The sequence below is a fragment of the Spinacia oleracea genome, chromosome 4, assembly GCF_020520425.1.
Source record: "Spinacia oleracea cultivar Varoflay chromosome 4, BTI_SOV_V1, whole genome shotgun sequence".
NCBI lineage: Eukaryota > Viridiplantae > Streptophyta > Magnoliopsida > Caryophyllales > Amaranthaceae > Spinacia > Spinacia oleracea.
Window position 1 is genome coordinate 4,511,059 of NC_079490.1, and position 17,985 is coordinate 4,529,043.

Genomic DNA, 17,985 nt, shown 5'->3' on the forward strand with positions numbered 1-17,985 from the left:
GTGCAAATGCGTCAACATGCTACTCCATCTGTCCAGAAATGTTCTTTATACCTGGTATTTTGCACTCGTTTTAATGACTAATTAATGAATTAAAATTTCTCTATTTTTTATTTTATTTTGAACAAGACAAATTACGTTCATTCATAATATTTTCACTTGTATCAAAAATCTGACAATGGAAAAATATATAAGATTTAATGTTACAATGGAAAAGTAGGAGAGATTATTTACCCCAATGAATTTAATTGGTTAATATAATCTCTGAACATAAATTTAGTTTGAATATTAAAATATTTATGTGATAATATAAAATGAAAACATAAACGGTTTTTTCATGAAATGCCCCCGAGGTTTCACGAAACGCACCAAATACATCTGCGCGTTTCAAAATACATAATATACCCCTTTTTTTTAAAAAAATGCACCAAATGCCCTTAAATGTCCTTAATGACTAACGGCTGTTAACTCCATTAGTATTAACCTCTAATTGTCTCTAATTAACTCTAGCTAACAAATAACCTAATTACAATTCAAATCACAAAATCAAGCATAAACTAATCAAAAACTATGAACAACCAATTAAAGAGAGAATTAAAGAATAAAAGAGAGAGTTAATTATACCATTAATAATTGAATTTGAAGCCCAAAATTGAAGAACCAATATTCTGAAAATAAAGAACAGAACTAAGGGAGAGAGAAAAAGAAACTGAAAGTTTCTGAATTCCAATCCCAGAAAACTAAAATCCAACACAAATTTGAACTCCAAAGTGCTCTAATCTACCTTAACAGTTGTTGCTGTCCCTTTACATACGTTGTTGCTGCTATTTTTGAACAAAATCAGAATACTCAAGAATAAAAAATGAGAAGAACGAAGAAGCAAGAAAAATCCCCAACTCTAAACTGAAATTCTAGCTACCGATTCCAATTTCTAATTTCTCTCTAATCTATCTTCTCTGCGCTATACCCCCCTCCCTAATCGGAGCTCATATTCCCCCTCTTATGTGCTGCTGCTGCCCTATTTTGTTCCCTCCCCCGTCGAACAGCCCCATCGCAAAAATGTATCAGCCCAGAAAAATAGGGGTTGTTTGTTCCATGTTGTTGTGCAACTTTGTTCTTCGTCCTTCGAATCCAACCCCCCAAATTCGCAAAAAAATCAGCCCAGAAATAGGGGCAGCACCATGTTCATGTGCGGCCGCACGAAATTGATACGGGTACGCGCACGGTTTCATCAAACTTCAATTCACGATTTCAATTCACTCGAAAATCTGGGTTCAAATATTTTGGGATTTGAGTTAGCAATTGAAGTTTGACGAAGATGGGTTCACCATTTTGATACCCAGAAAAAGGAGATGTGAGATTGAGAGGAGAGAGGGGATTTTGAGCTAATTAGGGTTCATTAGGTGTTAATTAGGATTAATTAGGCTAATCAGTAGTTAATTAGGGTTAATTTAGGATTAGTTAGATTAATCAAGAGTTAATGTTAACGGAGTTAGACTTCCGTTAAGTCTAGAGGCATTTGGTGCAAATAAATTTAAATAGGGGTATATTATGTATTTTGAAACGCGCATGTGTATTTGGTGCGTTTCGTGAAACCTCACGGGTATTTCATGAAAAAACCGAAACATAAAAAACATTTTAGACACTCGAATAAGTAGAGAATATCTCGAACACTCAGAATAGAATACGTAAAGAACGTTTTGAGATCGGGTGCAATTATTTAGGAACGGATAGAGTATAAAATCAAATTTTGGGTGGGAATTGGGAAGAAGCACACTCACATTCCATTTTCTGATTTTCATTTCACGACTTCTCATCTTCCCCCCACCCGTCTTCTTCTAACACTGAACTTCTGGCGTACTACACTAATACATCCTAGGTTTCATTTCATTCGCAAAAAACGGAGTAATTCCAAGGTGAGTTCCTATATTCTGGGCTTGAATCTCCGTAGATTTTGTACTTTTTAAAATAAAAATGATTTTAGTGTAATAATAGCAGTCTTTTCGCATAATTTACACTGATTTTTGTTGAAATTTTGATTGAAGTTCATGTTTTTCTGCAGTGCCCATTAAAATTACTGTCTAGGGTTGATTATCTGATGTTAATATAGTGGAAATCCGCCATTTTTGTGTAATTGTGTTGTTGACTTGTGGGTAGTAGAAAATGAGTTCAATTTCGGTCAAGCAGTCACCCAAGAGCAGCAATTGCTCTGGGGGTTCACAAACTCCTTCGATTTCCGGCTTAATCGGGGGTTTGAAAACGTCGTTTCTCGACAAGGATTATACGGCAGCTGTGAGGAAATTGAAGGAGAGGGAGGAGGGTTTGAGGAAGGAGATAGAGAGGGAGGTGGGTTTGAGGAAGGAGAAGGAAGAACTTGTGGTTAAATTGAGGGAGAAGAGTGACATTTTAGAGACTGATTTTCGGGAGTTGAATATGAAGAATCTTGTGTTGGAGGGGGAATGCAAGTTATTGAAGCGGGAATTGGAAGTAAATGATGATAAGTTGAATGATTTAGATAGGGAATTGAGGTCGGTGAAGGAGAGCGAGAGGATGTCGATCGAGAGGTGTGGTCGTATGGTTGGCGAGCTTAGGGAAATGGAGGGTGAGAAGCAGAGTTTTATTCAAAATTTGTCTGATTTGAGTGATATGGTGGATGAAATGAAGAGAAAGTTTAGGGAAAAGGAAGAAAAAATGGTTGAGGCTTTGGGGAAGAAGGATGCTAAGTTGGAAGAATTGGAGAAGAAGCTGAAATTCGATGCCCATTTGGTAGAATTAAAGAGAGAGAATACGGAGAAGATGAAGGAGCTGGATGAACTAAAGAAAATATTGAAGGGAAAGGAAGAAGAGATGGTTGAGGCTGTGAAGAAGAAGGATGCTCAGTTGGAAAAACTGAAAAGAGATACCCATTTGGAAAAATTAAAGAGGGAGAAAGAGGAGAAGATGAATGAAGTTGAGATTGCGCAACTTAAGGCCCAAGTTAAAGCTCAGAGGGAAGAACTGGAGGGTGTGCAAAGGACGAATGCGTCTTTGGAGGAGCGAAAGGCAGAATTTGATGCCCGTGTTAAAGAGCTAACGAAAGGTAATGAAGAAAAAGATGAGAGAATTAAGAAGTTGGGAGAGGAAATTGAGATTTCAGAGAAGGGAAAAAATGAAATTGTGAAAGAGAGGGATGAGCAAATCCAAGAACTCAGGAAAGAGAGAGAGGGTTTAGGTGTAAAGATCAGGGATTTAAAAGCAAAGTTCGGGCTCGTGGAAGAGAATTTTTTGAAACTTGAGGGGGATGTGATCACTTCTTTGTGTTTGGATTTGGGGAGAAACAAAAGATTTGCAAGTACTTATCTTGGTAAAGTTTTATCCGGAGTAATTAAGGCTCTCGATTCTGGAAAAGTTAGTCATACTTGCAGTGCAGGAATGGCTAAAGATGGAAATCCTCAGGAAGCAGGTATTTATTCTTTTGGTAACGCTATTTGTATTCGATCAATATGACCCATATTTTGCGTGTGGAAGGCTTATTCTTTGTGAGGCTCAATTGAAGCTCGTGAAGGCTGCTTATTTGTTTCCTTCAGTAAATATTTGGAGGATGATGAACTGTGTTTTTTTGTGATTTTGAGACAAATTAGGTTGCGAAGATAAAAAGTTGCGTTAATGTACCAAATAGGCACATATATACTATACTTTGGTAGTTTGGTTTATTGAAATGGTTTTCTATACATTTAAATTATAATGACATAAACAATGTGATAAGCCCATAATTATGAAGGTAGAACAAAAAAAATTGCATCTCTGTTTTTGCTAGATTTAAGGTTTTACCAGATCTCTGTGGTTGCTTCTGTCGTTCGTTTGACTTATGTGAGGATAAGTTAAATTGTTAAGGAGCTAATGGGAAAGGACTTAGGTAAAGATGGGAAATAATATTGTCAAAGAATAGCTTATTTTGCTAGAAAATTTAAGGCTACTTTGATACCTTAAACTGGGTCCGTTTTTCTTAATTGAAGATTTTTTTACTACTTTGCTTCTAAATCACTCCATACCTACTATTTTAGCCATTGCTCTTTGTTTGTTTTATTATCTTAATCTTGCTTGGATTTGAAACTAGATGTGTAAGGGAATGCTTTGTATACTGAAGGATATATCCATGTTTTAAGAATTTTGGAGTGTATAGGAGTATGAATGCAAATATGTAATGACTTAGTATCTGGTTGAAAGGGGTACCTTTGATGTATAAGGACTTTGATCCTTTTACTATAAAGTTGGTAATTAACATTGACAGTGTAAAATGGAAAACATTTGCCCATGCATGTAAGGGGTTTTTCATTCGCTTTAGTATGTTGTTAACCTGCTGACATGATCTGCACTTTGAGCAATCAAGACAGTTGCTAGTGCATACAAGTGATGAAACATTGAATGCAATAACTTAAAATTAGTGCTTCCTTGTGAAGGATCTTAACTATTTGAATTTGGTGGACCTAATGTCTAGGTTGGCATTGCTATCGGCCATTGCAGTGATAAAACTATTCTTGTTTAGGGATTGACATGGTGATGTGGGCAACAGGGCATGTGTAGTAGTTAGTAGTTATGCTGTAAATTTGTGGATGAGATTTTCTTTCATCTTTTTTTTTTTTTTTTTTTTTTTTAACTTGCTTCATCTTGAATGTGATTGACTAGGCATACTAGGCTCTAATGTTCTGTAGTGAACTTGTCAAATACATGATTTCTGCAGTTCTGCTGCTGTAATTTTCTGGGGTTGTCTGTTGTTAGATTATTCACGATTAGTGATGTCAAGTTCTTCATATACGTAGTAATGTTTAACATGGAACTTGCAATACTATGGTTTTCAGATCTACCCAAACGATAATGAGCAATTGAGCATCCATGTAAGATTAAAGTGCCTGTCTCCTTCTCTCTTTTATTTTTCTAATCTAACTAGCTTCCTCCGTGCATGCTGTCAATCTAAATGAATTCACTTTTTGTCTTAACATTTTTATGAAGTGGGCTCGTGGAAATTATGTGAGAGTTACCGTTTAATGATTTCTTGTGTTCGATCATGAAACAATGTAATGATGCCTAAAAAACCTCGGATGTTGAAAATTTTAAATGATGTATGCCTGCTTGGGAAATATTTTAGCATTACTTTACACTGCAAGAGCATAGGCGATGAGTAGAGGGAGATGGGTGCTATACGCGTGGGGAGTCACATCTGCGATCACAAATCACAATGACATGGAATCCTCTTGAATAATGTTCTAATTGTGCTTGATTTAGTCGAGTTAATAAGTGGCTATTTTTCACATGATGCAATTTGATAATCCACATCTTTGCAGACTTTTGCTAGATGATCTTGCTATCCACGATTGTAGAAATCTGTTAGTTCTTGACTAACAGCATGTTGAGCCCCATTTGATACTCTTTCTTTTCACTCCAGATTCGGGATTTGTTCCTCACACCAATGAACCAAAATACTGTTTGAAGTCAGAAAAGCAATCTCCAGATGCTGTCAAGAGGACATTGGATTTTGAGACAGATGAGGCTACTGGCAACAAGAGCACTACATTTGCTGAACCTATCATCATTGACAGTGATGATGATAATGAGACTCTTCTTCATGCTAACACTGTTAAAAACAAACGACATTATCATAATCTTGATGGTTCAAGCAATGATACCCTGGATTCATTACATAAGATGAAGAAATTCAAACAAGAAGTCAAGCAAGAACCGTCAACTCCTGCTTTATCAACTACTAAAAGCGACCATTTTTTCAGCGCTTCGCAGAGGCAATCATTGACTATAAAAAAATGTGATGGAAAGCAGGGGACAGAAGAGAGAGAGCCAACATGTAGTTTTCCTAAAGCTGTTGACAGTAATTGTAGTAATGAAACCCCCAAAGCTGGAAAAACTTGTAGCCTTCGGGTTAAAGAGTTCTTAAACGCTAGCAGGGAAAGGGTGAAAAAGAAAATGCTGGAATGTGGTGCCGATATGTTATGTGCTTTGGAAGAGGATGATGACTTTTGTGCCAAGGCAGTGTGTGCATTGTACAGGCTATCAGGGATGAATGGTTTGATTTTTTCAGGAAGCAAAGGATTTGAAGAGTGTGATCTTGAAAGGTAACAGTTATGTTATATGTAATTTCCTTTTGAATTCTGATAATCTGAAGGTTTTCTGGGATGCATCATGCATGGTTCGATTATCTGTTGACTATTTTTGACATCTATCTCTTCTCACAAGCAATTTAGAATATGTGCTGTGATGTGTCATGACTATTAGTCTATTACTCCCTGCGTTCCCTTATGTTCTTCCCGGTTGGAATTGGGGAGGCTAAGAAAAATGGAATCTTGGTATGATTAGGTGTAAAAGTAATGATTAAAGTTAGAAGATTCTACTTTTAGAATAAATGAAAGAGAGAGAAATGAATATAGAAATAAAGAATCATAAAATAAGGTGGGTGAATGAATTGGGGAATGTCAATGAATTAAATAATACGGGTGGGGAAATCAATGAGAATATTTGGGTAGGCGAATGGAACAAAATGTAGGATATGGTAGGAAATTAAATTGTAGAATAATGGTATTTTGGGGAATTTTTTTTGCCTAAAAATGAAAAGATTCACAATGGATGAACAAATCTGGATTGTTTAGCTAAAATGGCTGTTGATTGTTTAGCTAAAATGTGTAGAGCAAATCTGGATTGTAATCTTACTAGACTAGACCTTGAACAAGCTCCTGCTTTTGTGAGAAATTTCAAAACAATCCCCTTGATTGGCATATCAAGTGGTATTCTTGTAATTATAATGAACAAATATACAATCTAAAAATTGCAATGTACAGTCTATTTGATACTTTAAAAAAATAAAAATAAAAGAAAATAATTCTAATATAAAAAGAGATTGTATATTTAATATTTAGATTGTATATTTTGACAATTTATTTACGAAAATACCCCTTGATATGCTTTGCACGCCAATCATGGAGATTGACCGGGCGGAGCTCTGCTTTTTTTATGTCTGTACTTATGGAGGACAAACCTCCCTGACTTTTATTTGATTTAATATAATTGCCTTCCGCTTGCATCATAAAAAAAAGGTATGCCAATTCGGGAAACGGGAAGAACTTTTAGGAACGGAGGGTTTCTTTGGTAGGGGTAGGAGTTATGGTTTTAGACTTTTAGCTACGAATCATAGTTACAAAAAAAATTGTTTCATCGTTTCCACCGTGATAACAATTCATTAAAAACTCTAGTAGTTGCTATTTTGCCTAAAACATGTACTATCTTGCTTCCAGGGTGGCTGCACTGGCGAAAATTCTAACAGATGGGGGGGATCCAAGTGGCAAACCGAAGAAGTCATTGGTTCAATTACTGCAGGGCGATCTTGGCGATTGCAGACGACTTGCTTTGAAGTATCACAAGCAATTGTTGGATATCTATAGAAAGAGAATGGATCCTCTGTTTTCTCCCTAGTCAAGTGATTTGCACTCTGCAGTACAAGTAAGCTGTCATTGAAAGTCGCCTTCTAATATTTTTGGATGGGATTTTAGAGAATTCTCTTTTGCACAAGTAGAAAAAGTCTGTCAAGTCAGTTCTTTTCTGGGTGTTTCTGACTTGTACATAATGTGAATGAAACTAGTAAATTGGCTATTCTTAGGTCTCAGTTGATCCTTCTTGTTCATCATAGAGTAACGTCGTACATAATGTGAATGGAACTAGCAACTGGGATATACTTAACTTAGGTCTCAGTTGACCCTTCCCCTAACCCGTACAGTAATGTTGTTGATGGGAAGATGGTCATTTTGTTGATGATTTTGGAAGAAGAAAATTGGAGGGTCTGGTTCTACTTTCTCGATTTGATGTTTTCAGGCTTGATATTTATTATTATGGTACGTGATTCGTTAACTACTAACAGGCATCCCCCAGTTGAGAAATTTCAAAACAATCCCCTTGATTGGCATATCAAGTGGCATTTTCGTAAATATAATGAAAATATACAAATCTAAAATGGCGATGTACAATATATTTGATATTTTAAGAAAAATATAAATAAAAGAAAATAATTCTAATATAAAAAGATATTGTATATGTAAATATTTAGATTGTATATTTTGACAATTTATTTACGAAAATACCACTTGATATGCTTACCTTGCCAATCACGGGGTTTGACCGGGCAGAGCTCCCCCCAGTTCATCCCCTTTCATCCCCATGCCATTTTTCATTGTATATTATTGCATCTTGATTGTTAACTTACTGAAATGTTGCCCGAAAATGAGGGAGTGATACTGATAGATACATCTCTGAGTCTTTACAAAGTTTTCCATCATATTGGGGGATTCTTTGGTCTTTTCTCAGAAAAGAGTGTTGCAGACATGAAAATTTTCATTTGATTTCTGAACAGTTAAGGATTGTAACAGACTTTAATCCTTAAGTTAATCTTTTAAGCTTACTGTTGTGACTTGTGACTTGTGACTTGTGACTTGTGACCATCTCCTATATATACTGGTCTCTGAGACAGATAGGCACATAGTAAAGGTTGAACGAACCTGGTGTTTTCATGGCCTTATGTTGTACAGGTACATACTCCCTCTATCCCTTAATACTCGCACTGTTTTGACTTTTTGCACTATTCACATAATTCACTTTGACCCTATTTTATTTATAGTATATGAAAATAAATGTTAGTATATAATATATTGTTGGATTCTATCTTAATATATATTTTCAAAATATTAATATTTTTATAAATTTTTATAATATGTAGTTAAAGATATTGGTGGTCAAAGTTGTGCATTGGCAAGCGTGTCCAGTCAAAACGGTGCGATTATTAAGGGACAAAGAGAGTAGTCGATATAGAGGGTTACACCCTATCCTCTCTTCTTTAAATAGTTGGTACGGAAGACTCAATTTGCTTTTTTTAGTCGGTACATAGTCAATGTAGTTGCCACATTTCCTTATTTTTAGTTGGTCTTAGTTTAGTTGGCAACATAGGGAGTACTCACGCTTTTCTCCCTACGAAATCGGGACAGAGGGGATAAGATAACTCGTTAAACGAACTAGGACAAGATTTTGAAAATGAAGAAATTCATTGATTAGTCATTAAGCAAAATAATCCAGTCAGCGGTTATCATGAGTGACCCTTAACTAAGGTCTCGGGTTGGAAAAAATCTCAAATGGGAGGGATACTGTCCATCGAGGTACACATGCAAACTCCGCAGGAGATTAGTCCACTCGTCAAAGATGGTAGGAACTAGGAACTCCTCATAGTAGAACAAAAAGAATATACCAGGTTTGAAGAAGTGACCACAAGGCACTCAATCGATATATCGAGTTTTTCTAGTACTCGTGTGGATGCAAGCTTGGTCGGAAAATCCTTCAAATCCGATACGCTTTTTCAGTATGCCATTTTCAATCATATACTCCGTATTAACCTAAAAATGAAATTTGTCCACAAAGGAGATACTCCCTCCGTCCCGAAATACTTGACCTGTTTTCCTTATCGGGCCGTCCCTTAATACTTGACCTGTTTCTAAAAATGGAAATATTCTAACAATATTATATTATTTCTCACTCCACCCCTATTAACCCACCTACCCTCTACTCCATACAAAAAATAATTAAAAATTCAACCCCATCCCTTCACACATTTCCCACTAACTACATTAAAATAATACCCCACTATCAATTACTGCCTATTAAATTAAATAAGTCAATTCAAGTCCCTTAAACTCTGTGCCGGTCAAACCGGGTCGAGTATTCCGGGACGGAGGGAGTAGTTTAATCCAAATAACTAGAATTGTGCAAAATGTGTGTAGTTCCTGATTTCGCGGTAATATACTTTGTCGCGAGTAATCAATTTAACCACAAACTCAAACGTTTGAGCTTGCATTTGGATTGAACATGACACCAGCAAGCTCCAACCAAAAAACTCATGCGACATCAAAACATCAAGCAAAATCGTAGTACATAGTTCCAATGACAAATTCAAAAACCATTTTATGATACAAAACAGAGCAAATCATCAATTGGGGTAGAAACAAACAAACCGAAGGCAGAAAATAAAAGATTATTTTGCAAATACTAAAATCGTATCATCGTCATCGGAAAATCAGAAATATTTTCAGGGTCCTAATGAGAGTACACAAAAGCAGGACAAAGAAAACTTGAAGGACAGTGTAGGGGAACTCCTACAGTTACAAACCACTGAGTTCATCATTCTTCCTCCTCTGCCTCTTCTAGCCATTTCACAAACGGCTCAAGAGACTTCACGAAAGTTTGCCTGCAAAATCCCAATATAGAAAGAAGAATGTCAAACATCAAGAAACGATCGGAATCAGAGCACAACTTAGGTAACGTTTGTTTGACCATAGGAATAAAAGTTCCTAGGAAGAAGATTTTCCCGTGTATTAACATTTCCTAAATGTTGTTTGGTTGAACATGGAAAGTAACTTCTTCCTCCATTTCCATTTTGGGGGGAATTAGAAGTTCCTAGGAAGTGTGACTTCCCATGTTTTATCAAACCAAACAACACTCTATTACTCTAACCATCCCCTTCCTAAGAAGTTATACTTCTCATTGTTTTTCATGTCAACCAAACACACCACCTTAATGTTTTACTCAAAGAGATGGAAGTATGATCAAAATGTCAGATAAAAATCAGAAAGTGAATGACTCGTGTGATGAACAGATATGAAGATTTAGGTTAACATCAGAAAAAGCACTTCAAAGAAATGGTGATCTGGATTTGAAACCATTACCTGCCCTTGGGATTTGTTCCCTTGCGGAACCAGTGTAAGATAGTGTCTTCCGCAAGCACATCCTGGTCATACAGGGACCTAACTATTTCTGGGAACAATTTCATCAATTTAGCATCCTCGTAGCATTGGATCTGAACTTTGTATATGAGTTCCAATTCCAGCTTCCCACTAGTACAGTATGAATTTAAAAGGTTCGCCCAGGTTTTGACCTATCAGATGAGAAAGAAATTGTTGCATCAGATGAGAAATCTTAACCTACTCATGAGTATGACCATACAAATGTGGTGCAACATTTAAGACAAAGCTACAATCCTAGCGACAAATAACAAAAGTAACTAACTAAATACAGGAACATAGGATTGCTTCAAGAGGCATTTCATGCTTTTTGTCAGCATAATTCATCTATCAAATGATCACCTAATCTCAGCAAATATAAGATTTAATCACAACAAACTAAACTTAGGGGCATCAGGCATGCAGACTTTCGGAAGGGAAAACCAGAACTTCGGAACTTGAATTCCACGGTCAAGAAGCTGTCAAGAGGGCTAGTTCAACAGTAATAAGACTACACCTGATTTTCACAATAAATCACTGATGCTATCATCTATCAAATTGAGCACCTAATCTCATAGAATATAAGATTTAATCACAATAAGCTTTAGCTTAGGGGCATGCAGATTGTTTGGAAGGGAAAATCAGAACTCAGGAGTCTGAATTCCATGGTCAAGAAGCTGTCAAGAGGGCTAGTTCAACAGAAATAAGACTACACCTGATTTTCACAATCAAACACTGATGTTATCCCAACAGAGTTCAGCAAGAAAAACTAGACTCCTGAAAGCTTTGATGGTTCAGCAATAAAGGAAAAACATAGGAACACAAAATTTTGCCCAACATCACTATAAGTGCACAAAGCAAATTGAAAACCTTAAACTACATTGCATAAGCATTAAGCTTGTGTCCAAACTCCAAACCATACCTGGCGCAATGCAGTATTAGCATTCTGCTGCTGATTTTTCCCAGACCACTGCACAGCGTCCATGATAACATCCCATAGGAGGCGAACTATCTCAATATCAGGGAGCTTAGCCTCTTTCACGTGATGTTTCACAGTTTCAATCACTTCTTCTACATCAGCTTCCTCTGATATCTGTGTCGTTAAAGCAGACTTCATTTCTGCTAGCTTCACCTCAAATATCTTTTTCTCATTGTACTGGACCAATGGAACAAGGCCTTCCTTTCTGAAAGATAAGAGAAGTATTAATCAGAGAGACAGCAAGAAAAGGCGGGACAGAGTGAGAGAACTAACAAAATGGAACCTTAAAACAAGATTATTCAATTATCGAAACATGGTGCTCATTACAGGATCTATCAACCATCAAGTGATTGACAAACTTGTATAAAAAATAAAAATAAAGACCTAACTCTCACAAGTCCCAATGCAGCAGCATGGCAGTATAGCATTCAAGGGAAATCAGTATACAGAACTAAAAGATATACTTCATATAGAAAGTGACTGGCATTCATATCCATTCAATTGGGCACAAACAATTATAAACAGATGGAGTACTCACGTGAAATGTTCAGAAAAAGCCTCAGCAGATCTCTTAGAAGATGGGAAGAAGTCGAGAAGTTTGTCTTCGACTTTACCACGCTTTAGGAGTGAAATTAAGTCATCTAGTGTGTTCTCAACAAGAAACTCCTTAAAAAAGTCTGTTAAAAAGGTAAGAACTAGCCCCTTTGCCACAAGATTGTCCTTGAGAAGGGGCTGGAAGACGGTTTCTGGTGGCAGACCTGACAGCTTCTGGGAGAACGCAAGAGCAGTGAATATCGCCAATTTTTTCCTTTCGTTGTCTTCAAACAGCTCCAAAGACTGTAAGAATCTTCGAGTGACATTTTCGAGATACTTGATAAGGAAAGGCCTACGGCGCAAAATCTTCTGTATGAAAAACACAGACGGCAAAATATCTTCACGAGTAGGCTCACAATGAATTACAGAGTAAGGGTGGCGCTCCCCCTCATCAGGTTTGGTTGTTCCAGGTTGTGTCCGTCCACCAGTGAAGATAACCTGCATAAAAGAGTTGTCATTTTCGGCGTACTGTAAACATACTACCATTCCAAAAGGCGATCTAAGATTACAAATTTTGATAAACTGTCAATCAAAGGCAATATATATACAGGAAGAAAAAAACAACAGTCCATTCTCAACTTCAAATACTTCAGAAACATCTCAAGAAGCAGAGCAACAATAATCCCCTAAACCAATCAAAAGCACAGACCAACAAATCAATAAACCCCTTTTACTTTTCAACAGAGGAACAGATTCCATCACAACAGAACTCTTCACTCATTTCACAAAAGGCTTGCGACTGATAGCCAGACAGACACTGAATGTCTGGAGTTTAATTTTCAGGTGCAGAACACATAAGATCTTCCAATTCTCTAATACAACACATTTTTCGATAGATTATAGGATGCCTATAGGCACTTCCATAGAAATGGCTAGGTGAAAAGCATGCAAGCTAATATAACAGGAAGTAAAATATTGTAACAGAAAATAACAAGAATAGGATGCTTGCCTCAAAGAAAGTATCCCCGTATCTTGAAAAGTCGAGTTCTGAAGATTCAATGCACTTTGCAATAAGTTCCTGCAGATAGAAAATAGTTTGTTAGATGACTGCTTATCATAGCATTGTCGCAATAGAAGGTGAGATGCAGATGATGGGCAAACATGGGGATATAGTTACCAGATCACCAGCATTATCCAAATATATCTGGACCACTGCATCTGAAAATGCTGCAGGGTCCAGAGGAGCTGCGATATTCCGTTTGCGGGTCTTGATCCGCGTACCACTAAAAGAAGATGACCAAATCAGTGGATGAGTGTTTAATCACAAAACAATCAATTTGAACTTCAAATATTATCACCACAGAAAATATTATAAACTAGACAACTATACCAACAACAAAATTATAGGAAACGAAGGCACTGGATAAAATAAAGTGATTTTTCGATGTAAGTATGTATAAATCAATTCATAAACTGCTTGCGAAACTTAATATACACTATCACCCACAATTTGATTTCTACGTATATTTAAATCAGTCAAAAGTGATTTATATATCACCCACAATTTGATTTCTACCTATATTTAAATCAGTCGAAAGTGATTTGTCGATGCAAGTATAATCAATTCAAAAACTGTTCGCAAAACTTAATGTACACTATCACCCACAATCAGTCGAAAGTCAATTTAATTAATAAGGAGTATATCTAACCCTTTCTCCAAACAAAAAACACAAAACAACTCCTCGTCAATTTCAAGCATTAACTACTAACACAATGATCCATTAACAGATAGTGACCCATCAAATGTCAAACTAGTTACATTCAAATCATAACCTAATCTGTCAACAACAAGATAATTACTTAAAAATTAGAGATAATGAAACTCACCCTAGAGTGGGTAGTTTCTCCTTCGAGCTGCACAAAACAAAAAAAAATCAATCAATTTCACAGAATTAAAAATAAATCCCCGGAATAAATCTTTCTTTTATTGAATCGCGCAAAACCAATCAACTTAACAGATAATTCAACAGGATTAGAACTCTCTTTAACATCTAAAAATGAATAGAAACCCTAAATTCACAATTAAACACGAAACCCTAGCTAAAGAAAGGGGAAAACATTCAATTACATCACAAAATTAAAGAATCAGACAATTCAAACAATTAAAGAAAAGCGCAATCAAATTACCAAACCATACTCGATCGTAAAGCAGACAAAACTGCGTAAAATTCTCTGATAATAAGAAGAACACGAAACAGATCTAGAAAAAAGAAGAAATTACAACAAAAAAAAGGATGAAAAAAACAGGAATAAATCAGAGAAAAATAGGGAGAAAATTGAAAAAGAAGGGGGGAAGAAATTACCTCATAAACAAGGCCGAGACGAATCGAAAGAGGAGAGCGTTTCTGAGTTTTCGCGAAGCTGTTGAGAGAGGAAGAAGAAGGGAGGAGGAGGCGGAAAGAGAGAGAGAAAATGAAAGTGTTTTTGAACTTCGGACACCGAATACTACTTATAAAAATATTTGTTAGATATTTTTGGGGAAAGTGAAATGAACTACTAATAATACGTAGCTCTCGACTATACCGATCGACGAATGATTTTGTTCAATAAATTTCGGACATATGGAATAATAATTTCATTTTATTAATCCGTATTAATTACTTAAACTTAATAAAAGATCAACAAAATGTTTTCATAGTGTACTTGATCAAAGTTTTTAAAGTCTAATATTAAAGTCATTTACAAGAGATGATTATAGTTCATAAACGCGTCTATGGGTAGTTGGTTTTAGTCGGGCGTTATAAATGGGCGTGAGAGTGGTGGCGGCGGTGGTTGACGGAAGGTTAGGAAGGAGACAATAGCCATAGTTAGTTGTTGTTTCAATTTTGTTATTTTTTTCGTTGTTGATGCAGACAAGACCCATCAAATGAGAGGGCTTGTTGATAGAATTGGGCGAAGCAGCGATACTAGTTATCAGGTCAGAGTTGAAAAGGCTAAATGTGTTATGATTATGGTTATGCACGCATGATTTAAGAAAAACGGTGAAAGCGCTAGCTCACTCTAGTAAGAAAATTGGTGAACAATTATTCTTGACTTTCAAATTTCCGCAACAGAGAAGTTTTTGGTAGTTGACTTGAGCTTGAAAGAACTCGTTTAGAAATGGCAGAAAGGAATTGCTAGTCTACTCGCAAGATTGAAACTCAAAGGAATAGACGACATGGCAATTTTCCTCCGTTTTCCCATCAAAAGCTTTGAGACGAGAGGAGGTAATGGTAGTGTGGCATTACCGAATGAGGTTGTGGCGGTGGTGGTTGGGGGCGGGAGCGTAGATGATATTGGTGGTGGTGGCGTTGTGAGAGGGATGTGAAACAAAGGAAAATGGTCATACGCGGTGTTCAACAATTTGCTTTTCAATATTTTTACACGATACCGTATATTGAAAATCTATTTAGCAACTTTTACTCTTTTTTTTTTAATTCTTTTTACCATGAAGGTAAGATGAAGTGTCCTATCGGGTCGGAACCCCGTACGGGTCAACCCGCCCGGGTTAGCAAGCTAGACACTTTGAGAGTAGGGGGTGATAAGGGGAACCCACCATCAAAGTGCCCGTAACGGAGATTGAAGTTTTTACTTGAACGCGTTCCAAACGAGAGCAAAAAGAACGTGTGGGGGAGTCGGAGATAATGGTGGTGTGGTACTGTACTACTGTGGCATGAGCCTATACTTTGCTATTTACGTTCAGGGATATTTTGGTAATATTGGCCATACTACACTTATACGTATTACGTATCTATACTACGGACTACGGAGTACTCCACTAGAGTAGATGGGTATCAAAGGCAAATTGTGAACCACAAAATCCACAATCCAAACCAAGTTGGACATTTGAAAAAGAAGTTAGGAATCAAAGTACGAGAAAGAATTAAAGAAACATGTCAATTTCCAGGGAGTGAAATAGTGAATGCTCATACAATGTTCCACTTCCAACCATACACTGTTACACACACATGATGATAGAGACAGACAAAGATACACTTGCTTCGACAAGTTACTCCGTATCAGCTGAAAGAACGAACACTACTACAGAATTCGGAGATGACAGCACCAGAAAAATACACCATTCAGACTGCGGTATTTCAGCAGAATCAACAATACAGACTTTCGGTGTGTGCAAAATGAAACACGGCGTGAAGAAAATACAGAAGCTGTTTTTCAAAGCACTATGTCAATACTTCATATCACCTCTACTGAGTTGAGGTATGCTGATAGCAGGCAAACTTTCGGTATGTGCAAAATGAAACACAGTGTGAAGAAATTACAGTAGCTGTTTTTCAAAGCACTATATCAATACTTCGTATCACCTCTACCTGACTCAAAGCATGCTGATAGCAAGTAAAAAACAGCAGCAGCAGCAAATTAAATACCGTCTCTCTAGCAGAAGTTACTTGCAGACCTCAGGAGCTTTGAGAAGTTCAAAAGCCGGTAAAAACAGTGAACATAAGTCTCAGTAGATATCTAACTATCTAAGTGATGTATTAGGTAATTCATTTACATATTCCTCAAGTACTTCAAGCATCTCGTGGGGATTAAACAGTTAAAATATGACTTGTTCTCGATTGGGTAATTCATTTCAGATGCTCAGTGGACTTTTACAGTATTTTCCTCTCCCTATAATCTTCTCCTGAGTTTTGAAGGAAAGAAATCAAAATTCTAACCACCTGAAGCACGACAAGGGTACTTCAAAATGTAGAAAGGCTACAAATTATACACTCCTCAACCATCATCAATCAGGATTCAAGCAACAAGATTACAAGACACGTATCAAAGCTCGATAAATGGCAAATTATAGCATCCAGAGTATTGAAAAATAGAGTCCGTTGTCCAGGATTCCAGAATATGGCCACAAGTAACCATGACCTGAACCATTTCGGTGCTCCACTTCACAACACCTTGTCAGTTCTAGACATAGCATATGTGTTAGCTCCATACCACATATGGGCACTTAATTCAAAATCAATTGAACAACTTAATAGTGCAACTGTGTTAACTGTTAAGTGACTTATCAGTGTTAAAAAAACAGGTATATGGTAGCCCAATCCATGAACAATGACATCATACCACTCAAAAAGGTTCCTTCAAAGATTTCCCTCAAATGCTTCTTGGTCCTATGATTCCTATCACTCATATGCCGGTAAAGAGCAATAGATTCACTCAAATTGTGGAATTGAACCAACTCAATAATACAACAATTAGTTGACAAGCACCAAGTATTAATCCTTCTATAGAGGTGCAGAAATACTCTCTTCAGAGTCTCAGACGGGGACTAACTACTAGTAACTAGTAAGCTTTTCTGAATGGCTTCCACTAAAAATGTTGTGAAACGCCTCCCGTCAAAAAGGTTCTTACTCTTGTTCATGTTCTTGTTCCACAGTTCCACTTACACTACAATGAGTCATTTCATACAGAAAGTCAGAAACCAAATTACTAGGCACGCCTAAAGACATGCAATCATGCAGGTCTTACCATGATTCAAGTAAGAGAGGGTCCATGTAATCAGCTAAATTCCTAATGGTTAACTTCTCAGATATCCTGGCATCTAACCTTGAATGTAGAGAAGTAGCGAAAGCATTTTTATCGTGTAATAAGAAAATAACTCATTATTCGTTGAAGCATTGAAGG

At 36.7% G+C, this 17,985-nt stretch overlaps 2 protein-coding genes across 2 annotated transcripts; one reads left to right on the forward strand and one right to left on the reverse strand.

Moving 5' to 3' along the window:
• Positions 1-1,754: 1,754 nt before the first annotated feature.
• Positions 1,755-7,834, forward strand: LOC110791426 (uncharacterized). Its single transcript, XM_021996169.2, has 4 exons — positions 1,755-1,913; positions 2,060-3,439; positions 5,420-6,101; positions 7,275-7,834. The coding sequence occupies exons 2-4, from the start codon at positions 2,161-2,163 to the stop codon at positions 7,450-7,452; spliced, it is 2,139 nt and encodes a 712-aa protein (XP_021851861.1). The 5' UTR covers positions 1,755-1,913; positions 2,060-2,160; the 3' UTR covers positions 7,453-7,834.
• Positions 7,835-9,929: 2,095 nt separating this feature from the next.
• On the reverse strand, positions 9,930-14,833 carry LOC110791427 (uncharacterized). The gene is made up of 8 exons (XM_021996170.2): positions 14,670-14,833; positions 14,194-14,220; positions 13,484-13,589; positions 13,316-13,384; positions 12,311-12,804; positions 11,716-11,977; positions 10,740-10,948; positions 9,930-10,261 (listed from the first exon to the last, which is right to left on the reverse strand). Exons 1-8 carry the CDS (start codon positions 14,672-14,674, stop codon positions 10,195-10,197), a joined length of 1,239 nt encoding a protein of 412 aa, XP_021851862.1. The 5' UTR covers positions 14,675-14,833; the 3' UTR covers positions 9,930-10,194.
• Positions 14,834-17,985: the final 3,152 nt, after the last annotated feature.

Bases quoted from the DNA above. Each gene is read 5' to 3' on its own strand.
- LOC110791426 (XM_021996169.2), top strand. From the start codon at position 2,161: ATGAGTTCAATTTCGGTCAAGCAGTCACCCAAGAGCAGCAATTGCTCT. The intron at 3,440-5,419 runs GTATTTATTCTT...TTTTCACTCCAG, and splicing joins TGGAAATCCTCAGGAAGCAG to ATTCGGGATTTGTTCCTCAC. The intron at 6,102-7,274 runs GTAACAGTTATG...TCTTGCTTCCAG, and splicing joins GAAGAGTGTGATCTTGAAAG to GGTGGCTGCACTGGCGAAAA.
- LOC110791427 (XM_021996170.2), bottom strand. The intron at 13,590-14,193 runs GTGAGTTTCATT...ATCTTCTTTTAG, and splicing joins GAGAAACTACCCACTCTAGG to TGGTACGCGGATCAAGACCC. The intron at 11,978-12,310 runs GTGAGTACTCCA...CTTATCTTTCAG, and splicing joins GCTTTTTCTGAACATTTCAC to AAAGGAAGGCCTTGTTCCAT.